This window comes from Monopterus albus, unplaced genomic scaffold, assembly GCF_001952655.1.
Source record: "Monopterus albus unplaced genomic scaffold, M_albus_1.0 scaffold9.1, whole genome shotgun sequence".
In the NCBI taxonomy this organism is placed as follows: domain Eukaryota; kingdom Metazoa; phylum Chordata; class Actinopteri; order Synbranchiformes; family Synbranchidae; genus Monopterus; species Monopterus albus.
In genome coordinates, this window is record NW_018127889.1 from 3,015,927 (window position 1) to 3,034,251 (window position 18,325).

Here is an 18,325-nt window from a genome sequence, read left to right on the forward strand (position 1 = left end):
TGACATACAGCTCTCAAAGACACTAAAAGGTTATACTGCATGTACCAGAGTCACACTCACCTGCAGGTTGTGTGTGGTCAGGAGAAAAGATAAGCATCTGTATAGCCTATATAGGCTGCGAGGATCATAGGAGCCAAATGATCACCTTTAACTGCTTCTATCCACTTTCAGCTGAGAAGAAGTATTTGCTTTGTAGTAGATTTCTGTGACCTGTCTGACCCACAGATTGTCTACAGACTGGACACACCTGAGCAGACACAAACATGGAGTCTGAAATCTCTTTTAGCATTACTTCTACATACTTCCTCAGTTTACGGTGTCATGTCTGCTCTTCAGCTGTTACTATTTTTACAACTTTTCCGCTCTCTCTCTCTCTCTCCCCCACCTCACTGTCAGTCTATCCTGTTCTTTATCTGTCAGTCTCAGCAGCCCTGGTGCTGAATCATTAACCATGAGCTGGGGCTCCTCCCATCACACCAGGTGGAGGATTACAGGCAGGAGGAGGGGGACAAACTGGAGATAAAGCCGAAGTTGGGTGTAAAATCATGCTCTGTTGACAAAATGCACCGCTAGTTTTATTTGTTCTATAAATATATACTCCAGCAGCAGAATAAAATTATGCCAGGATACTTGGTTTTTTGCAAAATTAATATTTTTTTGAGACATTACTGGTCACTAGTCTGTGATTTCTGTGGCATTTAACAGTGTAATACTATTTGCTGCTCACATAGAAGACGGATGCCTATTGTCTGAGTAAATCTAAATGAGGCTAAAGGGTGAGTGTTGTGACAGAGGGTGTGGACCTTTACTGTTCACAGTTATTTACTGATATGCTGTCTGGTTAATCAATGACATTATTGAGCCCAGAAATAAAAGGGCTTGGATTTTAGCTGTGGAAATAGAAGACACCCAGTGACCTGTATTATATGCGTTGATTAATTCAGATGTAACAGCCAAATAGAGTCCAGAGGTCTTTCAGATAATGATCTTTACTGATAGGGCAAAAACACCATTTGTTGTTACAGCTCATAAAGAAGTGAAACTCAACAAAACATACTGTAGTATGTCTTTTCAATTAAACAATACACAGCAGTTAAAGGCAAGTGAATGTCATAAATATCTACAAAGAGCTAATGAGCCCATAAGTTCAATAAGACTGTCATCAGACATTCACAGTCACAAGTGAAAAAACACATTAAGAATCGAGTCAAAAAACTGTAGCTTCTGGTGAAAAATGACATAATACCATAATAAAGTGGTGATTGATTATCATCAGTGCCTAAACCTAATAAAACCTTCTGCAAATTCAGGATGAATTTAAAAGGATATTCAGTACACACACATACTGACTTGGTCCTTGTGCAAAGACTTAGTGTACAATCAGTGAATAGATTCATGAGAAATTCCCTCCATAACTACCGATTACACATCAAGTGGCTATAAGCCTGACAGGATAGACATTCCTTTATCTGACACCCATGTGCAAATGACAAAAGTCAGATTACACAACACAAAACTTCAGAACAACCAGGTATTCTTCATATTCTTAGATAGCTTTAGAGTATACTCAGTGGTGGGAAGGTAAAAGATGATCAGCTCATCTGCTCCTCCTTGATGCCACAGGCTTTGTTGATCTCCCTCGGGTGTTTGAAGACGGCTTGGATGAACTGGCCAAACAGTCGCTCCATGTAGTTCTCACTGCGAGGAAACAAACCCTGCAGGAAGGCAATGTGACCACCGTGAGCGGTCAACAACAGGGCGACATTAGGCAGGCTCCGGATAATGGTCAAAGGGAAGGCTGTGAGGGCAGGAAATACAGTGAAAAAGGAGTTAAACCCACATTTAGAAATAAATGAGACCAAAGAATAAGGCTGTTCCTAAATGTGCATTAACTAACATTTTTACTGTGAAAGCAAAAATGTTATGCTATACAACCCCCCTCCATGACAGTCTGCTGCCTACAGCGGTTCTGTTGTTAGTCCAGTTTCTCCATCCTGTTTTCAAAATATGGTCCATAAATTAGCGTGTTTTTCAGATTGCAAGTAGTCACTTCAAACAGCCAGCCACGAAAGACCTCTCGTTTACGAAAAGTCCAAAACAGTGACTGCCAGACTGAAGAGGTCGTGTTCTTTTGCACAGAGTAGGACAAAGAAAGAGCAAAAACCAAGGTTAATATCAGCTTGACTTTTTGAGATGGAGAGTGTTAAAAGCAGCCAGAGGACTCAAGTTTGATTTACGTGTGGTGTTCTTGCTTCTGAATATGTTAGCATCTAAAGCTAACGTGTTTGTTTTGGTAACATTATCGACCTAGCATGGCCATAATTAATATAATATTAATTTGGGAATGAGTTGAGCTTCGTGTGACATTAGTGCTTTGTGTCACATTAGCAATAACCAGAGCATTCAACTGGATTGACAAATTTACTCATTAGTCAGGTAATGCTAGCGGCAGTATTGAGGCTGCGTTTTGTACAGTCTGTCACAACCAGGCTTCCATAGTTTACGTCTTCAGTAGGAAACAGGATATGATAGGTGAGGCAAAGAACAGTTAGCAGTGGCTAAAGGTGTCAGTTTGTTCAGAGTCTCACTAGACCTAGCAGCTGAAAAAAAAAAAATGAGTAGCTTTAATGTGGTTTGTTTAGATCCAGTGCTCAAAAATCACCACAAATGAAACACAGTCCCAAACTTTTCCTGTTCTCTACTCACCATTCTGGGGGGAGAATGGATCATCAGCAGCGTTGAGACACAAGATGGGTACTACTGTATTGGGGAGTTTTTTGTCTGGACTGGCATCATGGTAGTACTCCTCGCAAGATTTGTAACCAAACATCAAAGCTGTGAAGCGTTCATCAAAGTCACGGATAGTCCGTGACTAAAGAAGAGGGATTAAATCAGATGAAAAGAGAGACGAAAGCCAATCACACAGAAATACAGATTAGAAACAGGAGGGTGAATGTAAAGAACAGCCCATACCTTCAGAACATAGTCAATATCCGCCACTTTCTCCAAAATCCTTCTGTGCCTGTGACCAAAAAAAAAAATTTAATTACTGCTTTGTGGTTGTAGAGTTCCACCAGGCAGTCAAGTTGCAGTTTACGTGTGTCTGACCAAACTCATATAATATACATAATGTGGTGAAGAATTTAAAAACAGATATTAACTGCATTTAATTTGAAGAAATCCCCTCATGAGAATGGAACAGACGTGAGGTCAAAGTGACAACCAATATCTAATGAGTTCATCCCTAGGTCTAAGTAGATTTTTGTGCCCAATCTGACATAACATCCTCAAGGTGTTCCTGAGATATCGCATTCATAAGAACAGAATGGACAGTTGGGCAGGCAGACTTAAAACCCAGAAACATGATGCCTCCAGCTAAGGCTGTCACATGCACAGAGGCATGAAAACTGCTGTCTCAACAATGCCATTCGTTAAATTAAATTCAGGAAATAGGAAACGGCAATCTCTCTGACCGGTTAACAGTATTACACAGGCTGCGGGTGAGGAAACTGTTGAAGAGCAGATAGTTGAGTGGTTCTTCCAGTGAAGTGGACGACTTCTCCGCATCCCAGGGGGCAGAAATGGTGAAACCTGCCACCATCCCCGACTCTGTGCCCTTACGAGCCAGGTAGTTTAGCAACAACATGCTTCAGGGAAGATAAGAAAAAAGAAAAAAAATTGAAATAAGACAGCATTATGACCAAAATGTTGTAACTAAAGGGAAGACAGAGAAAGAAAACAACAGGACAAGCTTGTCAATGCAGTCACTTTTTGGTAAGATCTGAAAAAGAAAAATGCAAGCAGGTCAAAATCTTTACACTGACTCACCCTCCCATAGACACACCAGCACCAAGCACAGGAGCACTTGGGTAGAGTTCTTTAACATGCTGCACCACATGCTCAAGATCTGAAGTATTGGCTGCGCAGTAGGTAACAGGTGTCTGAAGCAAGCAGGACACCAGAGGACGAACATTACATGCACTGTTCAGGTGCCACATTGTGTGTTTGAACTGAACTATATGACCACAAATCCAATGAAAACCCCAAAACCAACAATGTCTTAGCTGGTCTCTAAATAGAAATAAGAGAAGCATAAAAAGGCAAGGTTAATTCCCAAATCAGCTGGGAACTCTAGTTTTTAGTAAACATTGCTAAAACAGGAGTACACAGTACATTTGTTGGGAACTACTTTCAGCTGTGGATTAATAAATACTATAGTCTCTCTTCCATCTGCAGAGATGTGTATGTTTGACTATAATCAACTATAATGCCATGTTTATCCTAGTGACAGAACAAGTCACATTGTGTTTCAGTAATGTGTTTTCAATAGCTTTCGGCAGCAATGGAGATCTGGAGCACAGAAGAATAAACTATATCAGGCCAACCCACCAATTAGAAGTTAACCCGCGCTACCTCCTGACTCACAGCCGCCCCATATCAAACCACCATCTGCCACTTCATACTGGAAGTAGCAGATTTTTGGGTAGACTTGCCAGTAGTGCGTATGTCTTCACAAATTTCAACTCTGCAGCAAACAAACCTCTAGATATGAAGCTACTTCACAAACAAAGTCTGTTGAAATGACTAAGGGAAAATTTCAGAATTAAAGGTAACATGACTGTAATTCGTTAGGTAATCAATGTACTTACCAACAACTCCTGCCCTCCGACCCCTCTGTTGTTGAATACCACACACCTACAAAATGCCAACAAAAACAGCTTCAGCAGTTACTGGATATTTAATTTCACCTCACACAAGAATCTTGCTTACTTTAATTCAAACTTTTTTGTCACTGCTTCAAATTGAATTCATGTCAGATGTAAATACTGAATAAAAATGTAAGGGTGTTTACATTTCACTTCTGATTTTGGGACACGAATAAAACATTTCCGACAGGCAATAGGCGAGGACCACAACTGACCTGTAGCCACAGTGAGTGGCCTGGCAGACAGCATGGAGCACATAGGGCTGCCGGCTGTTCCCCGTCAGGCCTGGGAGGATCAATACTGTGGGGCGAGTAGAGGATTCTGGATAGGCCGCGCTGTCCGGATTATCAACCCAATCCAGAGAGATCTGACCACCATCAGCCGTGTGAATCAGCTCACTGAGAGGAAAGGACAGAAACACAAACAGGATCATAAAATTATTAGCACAGAAACAAAACTACACTGTCATTTCACCATTTTTCAGGTTCAGTGGGAAGCTAACAGAGGGTTCTTCCTACTTGCGATAAATGACGAGGGGCCTGGACTTGAGGAAGGCACCGACCAGGGTTTGAAGCCGACCTCCCCAACACCAGGGGGTGGGTCTGAAACGCTCAGCCATCACAGGACAGTGCTTGTGGAGGAATGCACCAAAAGGCTCACTACAAACCAGGGTTGGTGGCTGAGAGGAAAGGAGACAAAATGAAAACACATGACGACCCAGCAGCTTTGAAAAACTGCTAGAGACAAGAATGCATCTGAAACAAGATGAGAGAGATGAACTATATGAGAACAAGAACAATAAAATTATCAAGAAAGCAAAATTCAATAGCCCACAGTAAAATAACATATACAAAAATATTAGTAAATAAGAACAATAATAAGATAAAATTTAAAAGAAAATTGATATAGGAGAGTACAGTCATTTCCCTTAACCTTTGACCAGGGTGTCATACAGTGACTGACCTGACACTTGCGGTCCCACAAATACCACACTGCGGCCGTGATGGAGCAGACGAACACCGTGTAAGGCCTGGAAACTAACTCCCAATATGTTTTCCATAGCTCCAGATGTGACACAGTCATGGTAATAATCTATCCAGCGTTACAACAGAGAGCTAGCCTGATATCTAATGGTATGTAAATGCTTCGTTAGCGGAACAGACAACTGACAGACAGAAGTGTAACGTTAGTTCATGTCCCACAGCCTTCCTTCATCACTACCAGTTAAACGATACAGATGTTTTCACAGCCGCAGTTCTGTTCCATCAGATGTGATGATAAATCGTCGTTGTGGTTTCTCCAGTATCCGGCGCGTCCTGGTTTTACGTCATAGCCGAAGATCGTCTATTTAAACGGAGGCTCCACTCTCCGCCTCATGTCATGGTCCACCCTCACAGACTGACTACAAATGCGGATCTTCACGCGCGTTATCCTATTTTTCATTTTTATAGACGCATTGCTGCCACTTTCAGCTCCATGTACCACTACAAGGTCATCGTTTTCTTTACATTACCATTTTTTTCTACAATTAGTGCTTAGACTGAAATTTGCCTGTGTGGTAATTACTTTGAAGTAATTTTCTAAGTAGCAACGTATTTAATAATATTCACAACAAAAACAACATAAAAATGAAATGGTAAAAGTCCTAAGGGCTCTTACACTTGTAACTAATGTTGAGGTCCTGTCTTACAGAGGAGATCTGTGCTAACATCTAGTTTAAAGCACATAATAGCCTAATTGAATTGACAGATTATTCATAAACACATTTGTTTAATGAAAGAGTTTAAACTAACTGACTTTGAGTATTTATATTATGCACTAGTAATAGTGGGTGGTATCTGGAAAATACAATAGGCTGGTGGTCCAAATCTGGAGGGAGCTCCCTAGTGACCCACAGCAAATTTTTGCCCTGCAACCACCTGTCGGATTCATCCTGCTTTGTCTTTGCACTTGACTCTCCTTCACTGTTTATGTGTCTTGACAATAGTCGCTAAACATTTTGCTCTGCAGACTGTGTAGCAATTTTTTTTCTTTAACTATCGTTCTACTAGGTTAAAATATTGGCCTTTGCTATCCTGTTGCATTCACATTAAGCATATTAAGCCTCATTAAAATGTCATTTTAGATAACTAAACTTAATATATTTTGACATTTAAAGTTCTTTGTGAAGCTGTAAAAATACTACAAAGCTCTCTGGGAAAAACCCAAAATAAATAATTCAAGATCAACATTATTTAAAACAATAACGATGCAAGGGTAAAAGTTCTTGTTTCACCATGTTGCGCAATTTATTCCTTGTTTTTACATGATATCTCAATATTTGCCTTACAAAGCTCTTACAAACTAACACCTTTACTTGAATGTTTCTCAATTGATTTGATTTGACAAACGTTTGCAGTCAGAGCTGATTTTACTAGATGAGTGGGATTCCTGTTACAATGTCAGACTCAATACCACATTCATCATTTCCACGCTTGATCTTGAAGAAACCTGAAACCAGAAAACACAAAAACATGATTGATTGTCAAATTATAATAACTATACAATTGTCTTTGCTATGATATGTACTTTATGTAACCAAGAAGCATACCCTCGTCTCCCCAGTCAGTGTTCCAGGAGTTTGCAGCCAACCAGTAGGGTGTCCCATTCTCTTCTCCCCAGCCCAGGATCCTGATGGCGTGACCACCCACCATCTCCCCTATCACATGCTGATACACACCTATAATAATACCAAGCACAAATACACAGGGCTTAACAACTTCAAACATGGCAAAGATGATTTTCCATATTTAAACTAATTTACTATATATTATCTAAACAATTAACTCAACTTTATATTGATGATTTGTATCAACCATCAAAAATATTATATATATACTGTATGTTATAAGACTTTTAACATACAGTAAGAAAATACTTGAACCTGGTCAGTACAAATGCAAAGCAGAAGCAGTTTGTAGTTAATGGGCTGATGGAAATTTACCATTAATAAACAACACAGATCACAGGTTCTAATTTTCATCTTGGTGTTTGTTTAAAGGAGATGTTTGTGTGCATACATTACACAGACTTTGGGCCTCACCACTCATGTAGAGCTGAAAATCCTCATAGACAGTGAAAGATGCCTCGACAGGCCCATTCTTGTACAGCTCAGCCATGATTTGTTCCTGGTGGGATGGGACATTGTATGTGCACCTTCCTGTAAAGGGAGACACAATAAACAATCACAGATATAAAAAAAGATAAGCCATGATATGATAGCTACTGTAGGAGAGAGATTAGATAAGTTTAGGTGTCTGTACCAAAGTGTTTATCCTTCCGATAGCATGGCGAGTATCCGTCAATGCACTGCTCCACACACTTAGGAGTCTCCTGTTCATCCTGACATTTAGGACGAGTTCCATTTACATGATGCTCACAAGGAGTGATGGTGTAAGGCTTGCAGCCTGTAACACATAGAACCACCATCAGTTTTGGTGCAGACATTTCATAAAGCTGCATAAACCCATTTTAGTTCTTACTGAGAACAAACATACCAACTTTAGAGTCATACAAGCCTCCTGTCACGAGCCCTTTCTTTACCCAGAATTCCCAGGCAACAGAAGGAAAACCACCATTGCAGCTGCAAACACAGGAAATTAAAAACACCACAAGTGCTGTTCTATGTCCTCTTAAAAGATTTGGAATAGATGCATTTGGTTATACAAACTCACCCAAAGCCACATTCATCACAGCAGGACAGCAGATCCTCAGCAGAGATCTCCACAGAGATATTAGCACAGCTGTGGATGCATAACCTGTCCGATATCGCCTCAACTGCCGCAAAGGCCTGTGTGAAATCATAAAGGGGATTACTGCCTTGAGAATAGCCCGTTCTATACTATTATGCCTTTTTTTCTTACCCAGCAGGACCCACATGAGCCCTGGTCTCTGATTTGTTGGATTGTGGGACAGTTAGGCCAATGCTGGCGCGCATCAAAGCTGTCTGGAAGTTCTATGTCATCAGTGGTATGAACCCTAAGCAAGAGAATACAGTCACTGAAGCACTACAGATATGATGAACCGGCTGATGTGGATGTGAGACTGCACACACACAGTCAGTACTGCACTATAGTTAAAACCTACACCTCCCGTAGTTTCCTTCCATTGCGTAAAGTCCCACATAGTCCCTTCACATAGCTGATGTTAACTTTAGGGAAGTTAATCCTAGCCTGGAGCAAAAGTAGAGATGGAAATGAGAAAGATCACTGCATTCATGGTCATAGTCTGTGACAGCAGGTTTTCTCAGGTGGCTATGCTGCAGAGATAGTCACCAGAAATGCATTAAAGATCCCAAACTACCCAAAGTATTAACTGGATAATTAACATGGTCTCACCACCCAGGTGGTGTTGGCCTGGTTAATAAAGTCAACCATTTCTGAGGAGAGAAGAGGAAGGTGCTGGTGGGCCCAGGTGACAGACACCATCACCACCAAACAAAGAAGGGGCAGTCGATACATCCTGCAAAACAAACCAGTCAGATTTCAGGATAGTCACCTCAACTGCAATATGTCTATTACTCCTCAAAAGGGAGCTGTTGCTGCTTTATGAGAATTACAGCAAGAGACAGTGACAGTATACAGTAATTGCACATAATCATCTTGGTGATTCTTCCTTTCTCACATTTGAAATATTTTCCCCCACAGTTCACCAATTGTTGCAGTAACTCTAATCCATATTTATGACATGTACTAAAAGACCAATGGACTCAGAGTACTTTTTCTTTCTACTGATATAATAGGAAGTTGGTATTAATGTACCTGTTTAGTATATACACAAATATACAAAAACAACTAGAGAATGTAAGATAGGTGCAGTTACTGTATTTATATATAATCAACACCCTCTCTATTTTTCAGATACACACATGAAGTGCTAAAGTACCATATGTTATTTGTAATAACTGCCTAGCTAAAACCAGTTAAAAGGATGAAAACTGAGTCTTATCAAGGAGATATATAAGGGCAGTATAAGGAATTATTATTGATAAAAGTTGTTGCAATCACCACATCAAGTAACCATTTAAAAACTTAGCAAAAAAATATGAAATTTCAGATGAATTAATATAGTGAGTGACATATTCATCTTCATCAAGATAAGCACAACATAAAACTCTCTTCTTATTAACAATCAACTCAAATAACTTAAATTAAAGATCAAATTATTACTCATTTGCCCAATCTAAAACTGGACATCTACCTGTTGCTGTATCAGTGGATGTTCTTCTCTGGGTCAGTTCCTCTCTCTCACTGAACCAAACACAAGTTCTCTCCAGTCTTTTTACTTCTTCTTGTCCTTTTTACAAGCTGCAAGTTATGGAATCACGTCAATGTAATGAGGAGATCTGCATTGTTGAGGCTGTCATTGACAGACTCAGAGTAAGTCTTAATAGGCTTGAGTCGAAGGTCTCTGCCACCTCGGCCTGTGCTTCAAAGGATGTCACAGTTACTGTGATTAGGTGGGGTGGATTCATTTAGACTGACATATTCTTCCTGCTGTAACCAGGTTTCAGAAAGGCACAATAAATCATTGTGATGTTCACATATCAAATCATTTACAAACAGAGATTTAGTTGAGACATTGTTTTGGCGAAGTTACACATGACTCAGCATTAATTTTAGTGACCTCCGACTGGCGAAGTCAGGAGTCATTAGCGCCGATATGAATAACAGTCTTACTGTATTTACGCTTATCCTTAGTCAGCAGCTTCAAATAGGATTCAATGTCGCCCGCTCTGGCCCCAGGAAAACATTTGACTATGGCCGCCGGTGTCTCTAGCTTCATGTTTCTGACTATGGAGTCTCCAATTATCAGAGTTGTTTTCTCACAGAGTGTGTCGCTGAGTGGGGAAAATTGATTTGAAATGTGAACAGGCAGGTGATGAGCCATGGGCGTTTGTTTCGAGCCATGTCTCTTGCTAGCCATCAAACAGTCGCCTGGCTGAGCTCCCAGCTGCTCGGGAACCGCCCGGCTGCTAGCTTGGCCTGAGCTACGCCTAGGAGGCCCCGCACCGACTACGTGGGACTGGCTAGCTGGGCTGTTTTCAAGTGTGCAGAGTCGCACTTCCAATTCGGTTAGTCTCGCCTCCAATGCTGCTATCATTTGAAATTTCTTACACTACCATTATCGCTAAAGAAAGCCGAGGAATAACTGACAATTCGAGGAACAGGGTAGCCATTGCTCTCAACTAAGATACTAGCTTAGCTTCTTGCTAGCTGACCTATAGTAGCTAGTTAAATTCAGAAATTGGCAAGACATTGTGTAACACGGGTGCTTAAGTAGTGCAGGCCTATGTTGTAACTCAGAAAATGAGCTGATGTTCAGATAAACCTAGAAATCAGTTTGATAATGGATTAAGCTATCTGGTAGCAAGCACAGTAAACAGGAAGTGAATGCTCTTACCGCAGGAACGGGAAACAACGCACGCATAGGACAGCGTTAGCCTCCTAAATCCTTTTCTAATAAGCACGTCTTAAACCACAGTATAATTTTCTTGTCCTCCAATTTCAAAGTACACAGATTTGAAACAGAGTGAAAGCTCTACTGTGAGGGGAGGCTAACATGCAGCACAAATGCTGTAAAGTGCACTGTTGTAACATTTCTTTAAATAGAGACATAACAAGTGGAATATTAAACTAGCTTTTATTTGCCATGAAAAATATGAAATTTTTGATTTGAGACAAAATAAAACAAAAGCTTAATTAAGTTTGGTGAATGAGTTGGTGAAAATCCTAAAATTGGCAGTCATGTTTTATGCATTTCAACATTTAAACAATTCATTTCTTTTTTTTGAAATATTCAAATATGTAAAATAATTCAATTCAATCCAAACAATGGGTCAAAATGTTTCAAACAAAAATGAAGAAAAACATGCTCTACATAAAAATCACAAGACATGAAACCCCTCCCCCCCGTGCGTACGTTGCAATGTGCCATTTATGCTAGTAAATAACTACACAACACTGTGTGTAAAATAATTTTCTTCCCGATGCAGGGTGGACTACCACAGATCAAACAACCCAATGTGACCAGCCTGCTACCAGAACCCCTCCACCGTATACATTTGTCCATGGTCCTGTCACGACCATAATAAAGAGGGGAAAGGAGGAGGAAATGCTTCAGATTCCTCCAGTGAGAAGAGAACCAGATCTCCAGAGTGAGCAGAAGGCCCTTTTTAGTTTGTAGGCCCAGGAAAGGTGAGATAGGAGTTCACTGTCCCGGCACATCACTGGTGCCCTGTATCTGTTCTGCGGTAGCGCTCAGGTACTGCCAGCTGAGAGCGGCGAGCAGCATGGCAGCAGACAGGTACACGCGTGACAGGCGGGGGGGCCTGTGGACTGTGACAAATCAGACTTCTCCTGGATTAGAGCCAAGATGTGCAGGGTCTTGTCCCGTGACGGGTCAGTGAGGGAGACCTTGTGTAAAATCTGCAGCAAGGGGGAAACAAGGTTGGTTGTATTGAAAATGTGTTCAAGTGCAACAACATGGTAAACGCAGCAGTGACAGACAAGAAAATACACCCACCTCCTGGCTGTACTGGGTGATGATGGTCTGCACAGCTCTCATGTTGGTGGCATCCATCATGAGAGTGACAGTCTGTCCTTTTCTGATCTTCACTACTCCCTGGAACACCATGGGGTTGTTGTAGCATCTAGATAGTGTAGCTATTGCCATCATCTGGTCAAAAGAGGAATAACATTGTGAAGCTACAGGTGCATAATATACTGTGTGTGTGTGTGTGTGTGTGTATAGAGAGAGAGAAATTAGGCCTTAATTAATAATACACTTTATGAAAGTTAGACTGACATATTTAGAAACATAGGTGCTAAAATCTGTGGTGCTCAAATATCGTCATACAAATCACACTGAATATTTACCTGTGGAATGGCACAGAAGTTGAAGACACTCTGATTGTGCAGGTGGGACAGGTAGGCGATAACATCTGGGACGTGACGCAGAGCATCAGTGACCAGCAAGTTGAGACAGGACAGAGCCGACTCCAGCTTCTCAGGCTGGGCCAAGTCCTCAAGACAGCCTGCAAACTGGCTCCATGCCTGCACAGGGACACACAATACAAAAATCTTTCAAGGAATATGTGTAAGAAACAGTCATGTCAGTTTTTCTTTTGCTGTGTCCCTCAGTGACAATGATGAAACTAAATAATCAAAATCCATAAACCAGATGATAACTTGTGCAACAAATAATGACTGAATCACTTTTTTTTAACAAGACTGGCACAGCTTTTCATGTTGCACACTTTTTATAAATCCTAAGATTATCAGCCTAAAAGGTGTATAAAATCTAGTCTGCTGATAAAAATGTAGGTAAATGTCTTACTTTGAGTTGGGTTACTTTACAATACACCAGAGGTTATATAAATATATTTTGTATATACACACAAATTTCATAATATGGACTAGGAGATGAACAAACTATCATAGTGTGTGACAGTGGGCTCAGGTCAGACACACACATTCCTACCTCTTGTGGCCAGAAGACACGTCCCTCTTTCATATCTTCGAGATAGTCCCGGATGATGTTGGTCTTCTGGAGGAACAGGCCCATGGAGTTTGCCAGCTCAGCGTCCCGTCCAACCTCAGGGTCCTCCAGCCGGGATGCTGAGAAGAGCTGAGACAGGCCAATACCAACCAGCCCTGCCACATAGTGGCAATACTGCACAGAACGAAAAACAGGCAGCATGCAAAAAAAAAATGCGTTGGTACAAAATTAGTCTCTGTTGCTGATCGGTGCTAACAATTCAAGTTATTTTGCTAATTAACCATATTAATGCTTTTGCAGAACTCCCTTACCGTCATCTTGTTAGATTTTTAAAAACTGTCAGACAGTGCTAGAAACGAATGACATATTTCCTTCAAAACCAAAGCCCATGAAGAGTGCAAGTGTTGCCCAATATTCAACTCATTTATCACACAGAACATTTTAAATGGTTGTTGATTTTATATTCCTTATATTCCTGTCAGTATCCAATGGTACCACATTGCTAACATTTACCTGGTCCCACTCTTTCATGGACCCCACTTTCTTCTCCAGGAATTCAGCCATTCCTACTCCCATACGCTGGCAGATATCTGAGATGACATCTCTGTATTCCTGAGCCAGGTTTCTGAACTCTACTGATATCTGGTTGAAAGAACACAAGAAGAGAATGAACTTTTTGGGATGCCATCATTAAATTAAGCATTGATAGCCTACTGTACCTGACTATTCCTCTTTTATGTTCCGTGCAGTACTACTGACCGTTGGGAAGTCCTCCAGAACCTGCCGGTCTTTCTCCTGGCTCTCAGTGAAGCACCACTCGTCCTGGTACAGATAAGTGTGGAAATCATTCAGCATTGGCACCTTCCTGTCCAGGGGGATACTCATGTCATCCTCCACTGTATCCAGCGCTCGCAGCACAAGATAGAAAATACAAACTGCATGTCTGGATCAAGAAGAGGGTGAGAAAGGGATGAGATGACTACAACAGTTGTGTCAAGTAAATCAGGTTAGTCTTATGTAGAATATTCTCTTTGAACAGGGATTATATAAAGTCCACACACACACACAACAGCAGACAACCCAGTATATAATTTTTACTGTTTCCTTTTGAATTCCTGCTACAGGTCATCACAAAGGAGTCATTTTGGCAAATGTCTTGCTGTTATTTTATTCTAATGGGCATTTTACATGATTGTCTCCCATTTGATAGACTAGATGATTGATCAGTTGATTTAAAAAAATATTTCATAGTTTGGTCAATTATTTTATTAGATGACATTTTACTGAGTACTAGTCATACTGTATCTTAACACATCTTTACATATAAACCACTAATTAAGCTCTTATCTTCCATCTTTAAACTAAAACAATTAAGATGTAGTTGCTGATCTGCTTAAGAACTGTCATTTAAATGACTAGGACGTCCCTAAAAAGCTTGGGCCAAGCTGCTGTATGTGGTTGAACTATTAGGTCCAGAATCAAGTCCACTGTTCGTTCTGGCTGCCACTGCCAGACACACACACACTGATTTATTCATTATATATAGGAGGGGTGTCTGCTTTCAAACTATATTGTAGTTCCACAGGAAATATCTGCATTTCAGTTGTGGACTGTTTTCTGAGAGTAGTAAAACAAATGCAACACAATGCTTCCCGTCTTTGGTAGCCTAAGCTCCTGACAGGGGTATCAACAATGTAAATGCACATGAACACACACATTAAATATATTACTGTGCATATAAACGGTTTACATAGAACAGTACTAGTGAGGGGAAGTACCCAGGCCAACTCCCCTGGGTCTGCAATTTTGGAACGATGTCATGCCTGCACACACCCCTCCTCACCTGGAGCCAGACCAGCACCAAGTCCAGCTTTTACCTACCTCAACTCCCCATCCAACGCTTGGATCACAGCTGCAAAACTCCGACTGGTTTGGTTCAAGTACATGTAGCAGGTCCGCAGACTCTCACTCATGGACTCCTGGCAGGACAGACAAAAGAAGGCCGTGTGTCGGTAAAAGCTTGCGGGTCTGAGGGCACTGGAGGGTCGGGCGGCCTCTTGTAGGCCCCGCTCACCTAGTCTCCAGCCTGGAACGAGGAACCGAGGGGTGGATCCGCAGCATCGCGGCACCACCAAGAGAGAGCGCCTGAAAACGGACAGAGAGACTGGACACTTGCAACAAGCACCGGCCATACGAAAAACCCGACAATTGGACAGAGCATGCAGCTAAAACACAACGGTATCCATTAAGGACGCCACGGTTGGTGGAAAAGTTTGAGACACCAAGTCCATGTAGAGGGCAAACGAGGTAATAAGCCTTTGGCAGGAAGTTCTCCGCTGATTTCAAAACAGTCCGATCTCACTGTGCAAGCTAGCAAGGTGTGTCCACAGCGTTTGTAGATCTGTTGTTATGATCACACAGTTCCTCCCACTTCTACCCAAAACACAAGCTGCACCCATATGTTTCCTAAAACTGCTTCTGGAACGGAAATTTGGCCTTTCAAGCGTATTTCACAAGATGTATTACTCAATAAAAGAATAAAGTTACGTCAGCGAATATGATGCTTTTAAATAGAAAACACGACCGTAAAAAAGGCCAAATAGCCTCGTTGTATTTACGTAAGCAGGCAGCCAAAATTTCTTGGTGATTAACCCAAGTGCAGAAATAAAACTCGTGTGTTTTAGTTTCCAGTCACTTGCAATACTGCTATGTTTTTATTCCAACAGGACTGCCAAAAATGTGGGGCACAACTAGCTGTTTGGGCAAGTGTGCTAAAATAATAGAATGGTGTTGTACTGACACCTAGTGGGAGACCGCGGGAACTACGGCAGGATTTACGATACGAGTGGATACAAGTGTAGAAGCCTGATCTGTCACCTGTCAGATTCTGTGCTGCTGCAGGGTCAAAAATGAAAAATATCTTGATGTGTTGACCAAATATCCACAGGTGAGGTACCCTGTATTTCAATCTGCGATCCTACCTAAATTATGGAGGCAAGATCATGTGTTACTGTCACCATTATGTGTGACCATGACAAAGTGGTTATTGCCATTTCGAATTTTACTTCATTATTTATCTTTTTTAAATGCTAAAAAAGTGTTTGAGTTGTGGTCAGCACTTGATCAAATTACAAAATCTGACTGCTCACAGAAAAGTGTAATATCTGTGACAGCGTAGTTTGTTAGTCTCACCAAACAACACTGTACTACAACATTAAGAACTGCCAAACAAATTTTTCAAAAATGTTGAATTATCTTGTATCTAACACTACCCCGATCAAACGTATTTCAGATTCACTTAAGACTGACATATTTTATTGTTATTATTGAGTTATGTTTGCTGAGGGCACTGCTGGCTATCAAAATGAAGGGCTGGTAGAAACTGGTTTCAGTTTCTCTCTGAGGGTCATACTGGTGTTTTATTACCCGCCAAACATCTGTACAGCATCCCTCCCTGCTGCTAAACCTTCCAGGCTCTCTACTCTGCGTAGGGAAAATCCTAAATCAGCGACAGTCCTTGCCTCTGTATATGTGAGCCAACACAGTGAGAGCATAGATCTAATCTGACAAAGTCCAATTAGCTAACCCTCTTTCCATCGGTTCATTTAGGAGCAAAACTGAGCACCATATAGGTTAATCCATTACGGTGCAGGTTGTATACACTAAGCATGTGCAAACCTGTGCATTAATAGGCCTACCTGGATTTCCGTGTTGCTACGGTGTTCCCTGTTTTTGGTGCTGCTGTGTGAAGGAGGAACACTATGTGCTACTCCATTAGTGAGAAATACAACGACGCATCCTACCTGCATGAAGATGCTGTCTTAATATTCGTGTGACTGTGTTTATATTCAGTCAGTCCATTTTCGAAAGGAGGTTTTACTCACATAATCCAACTTTGGCATCACGGCTCTGCATCCCCCCATCTTAAACTTAAACAGGTTGAATAGTTCCTCGGGATGGGCCAGTGACTTCAGGATGTCCATGTTGCTTCAGGTGTTCAGCTGTTATTCTGAGGAGCTGCTGCGGAAACCTCACGAGATATCCCCCATCAAAACGATCCGTCCTTCCGATGATGCTGCAGCACAGCAGCAGCGCCATGAAGAGAATGCGGTGTTCAGGCTCAACACGCGTCAGACTGACGCCTCTGATTGGCTGACGGGTCATGGGCTTAGCGCTCAGCGTCCAGTGAGCGTCTGGAGAGTCTGGTGTGATGTCCCGCCTTAGCGGACTGTCAGTCAAGCGCGGCTTTTGATTGGCCCGTTTTTGAGAAACCGCACCTGATAAATTAAATGGTATAATCCCAGCACTGTTACCTGGTGGTTGCAAGAACCAGTGTACAAACAGTGCCCCGTATGAAACTATACGTCCTATTTATTCCCTCGAAACTCATGGAAAGTTATTAATCTTCATAAGTTATCTATTTTATGTAATATGGTCGTTTATTAGGTCCATTATTATGATTAAACATCCTCGTGAAGCCTGTGTTAGCGGAGAGGCTAAACACCTGACTAACAATAAGCACCTTTTTGAAAAAATATCACGCTGGATTGACACGCAATATTCTGTGCAGAAAGTACTGGAGCAAGTTCAGAGGAGCCACCACAGTCGACCAGAAGAAGAGAAAAAGGTGTTCAGATGGGAGGTGAGCGTCATGACTCAGGCTGCACAAGTTCTGTTTTCAGAGAAAAGTGGAAGTTTTGAGCAGTATCTAGAAAGCAGGACGGGATTTACACTTGATTGCACTTTTAGCCCACAAGTATGATGCCCTCCAGGATCAAATGAGACTCGCATTTCAGCAGTGTTGGAGGGAGACGGTGCAAGAGAAATCTGCAGAAAATCTCAACCAATGTACTGTCCAGCTTTTTATCACAGGAACTGGAAAATTCACAAAAGAATACTTACAAATAGGGACACGGCTATCAGAAGATGGTTAAAATCTTGGTAATAGCTAAACAGGAAATTAATGTAATTCTAGATATTTCACAAACCTTTGTGTCATGTCAAAATGAAATCAAATCAAATTTTATTTGTATTCATTCATTTTCTACCGCTTAGTCCCTGAACGGGGTCACGGGTGGGGA

At 41.4% G+C, this 18,325-nt stretch overlaps 3 protein-coding genes and 1 long non-coding RNA gene across 6 annotated transcripts in view; 1 reads left to right on the forward strand and 3 right to left on the reverse strand.

Annotated features, from left to right (window-relative positions):
• Positions 1–973: 973 nt before the first annotated feature.
• On the reverse strand, positions 974–6,065 carry LOC109954238 (phospholipase ABHD3-like). 2 transcript variants are annotated; one of them, XM_020589633.1, is made up of 9 exons: positions 5,670–6,061; positions 5,225–5,385; positions 4,922–5,104; positions 4,650–4,695; positions 3,829–3,941; positions 3,474–3,647; positions 2,974–3,022; positions 2,707–2,872; positions 974–1,798 (listed from the first exon to the last, which is right to left on the reverse strand). In XM_020589633.1, the coding sequence occupies exons 1-9, from the start codon at positions 5,787–5,789 to the stop codon at positions 1,593–1,595; spliced, it is 1,218 nt and encodes a 405-aa protein (XP_020445289.1). In that variant the 5' UTR covers positions 5,790–6,061; the 3' UTR covers positions 974–1,592. The 2 variants fall into 2 exon arrangements, with proteins under 2 accessions (XP_020445289.1, XP_020445294.1); XM_020589638.1 differs by having other exon boundaries at positions 1,599–1,715; positions 5,670–6,065.
• A 910-nt stretch (positions 6,066–6,975) lies between these two features.
• ctsbb (cathepsin Bb) lies at positions 6,976–11,295 on the reverse strand. Its single transcript, XM_020588709.1, has 11 exons — positions 11,148–11,295; positions 9,945–10,051; positions 9,083–9,206; positions 8,832–8,917; positions 8,609–8,723; positions 8,420–8,535; positions 8,243–8,328; positions 8,009–8,152; positions 7,789–7,905; positions 7,297–7,425; positions 6,976–7,196 (listed from the first exon to the last, which is right to left on the reverse strand). The coding sequence occupies exons 3-11, from the start codon at positions 9,203–9,205 to the stop codon at positions 7,120–7,122; spliced, it is 993 nt and encodes a 330-aa protein (XP_020444365.1). The 5' UTR covers position 9,206; positions 9,945–10,051; positions 11,148–11,295; the 3' UTR covers positions 6,976–7,119.
• Positions 11,296–11,431: 136 nt separating this feature from the next.
• fdft1 (farnesyl-diphosphate farnesyltransferase 1) lies at positions 11,432–17,437 on the reverse strand. The gene is given in 9 exon segments (XM_020588690.1): positions 11,432–12,068; positions 12,071–12,172; positions 12,270–12,422; positions 12,623–12,799; positions 13,227–13,418; positions 13,758–13,886; positions 14,004–14,187; positions 15,126–15,223; positions 17,129–17,437. Coding segments are annotated over 9 exon segments (1,248 nt in total). The 5' UTR covers positions 17,228–17,437; the 3' UTR covers positions 11,432–11,954.
• Positions 12,116–18,325, forward strand: part of LOC109953283 (uncharacterized) — a 14,415-nt gene continuing 8,205 nt past the window's right edge. Inside the window, exons 1-4 of one of the 2 annotated variants that reach the window (XR_002273886.1) lie at positions 12,116–12,193; positions 13,994–14,069; positions 14,151–14,250; positions 17,815–17,886. This is a non-coding gene — a long non-coding RNA (uncharacterized LOC109953283). The remainder of the gene's footprint in view (positions 12,194–13,993; positions 14,070–14,150; positions 14,251–17,814; positions 17,887–18,325) is intronic. The other variant, XR_002273888.1, reaches the window with a different exon arrangement.

Coding starts and splice junctions, on each gene's coding strand:
- ctsbb (XM_020588709.1), bottom strand. CDS start 9,205: ATGTATCGACTGCCCCTTCTTTGTTTGGTGGTGATGGTGTCTGTCACC. Junction 8,724..8,831: donor GGAAGGAAACTACGGGAGGT/GTAGGTTTTAAC, acceptor TCTCTTGCTTAG/GGTTCATACCACTGATGACA. Junction 8,329..8,419: donor TGTGATGAATGTGGCTTTGG/GTGAGTTTGTAT, acceptor CTGTGTTTGCAG/CTGCAATGGTGGTTTTCCTT.
- LOC109954238 (XM_020589633.1), bottom strand. CDS start 5,789: ATGACTGTGTCACATCTGGAGCTATGGAAAACATATTGGGAGTTAGTT. Junction 5,105..5,224: donor CCCCTCGTCATTTATCGCAA/GTAGGAAGAACC, acceptor CTTTCCTCTCAG/TGAGCTGATTCACACGGCTG. Junction 3,023..3,473: donor CTGTGTAATACTGTTAACCG/GTCAGAGAGATT, acceptor TTTTGGTCACAG/GCACAGAAGGATTTTGGAGA.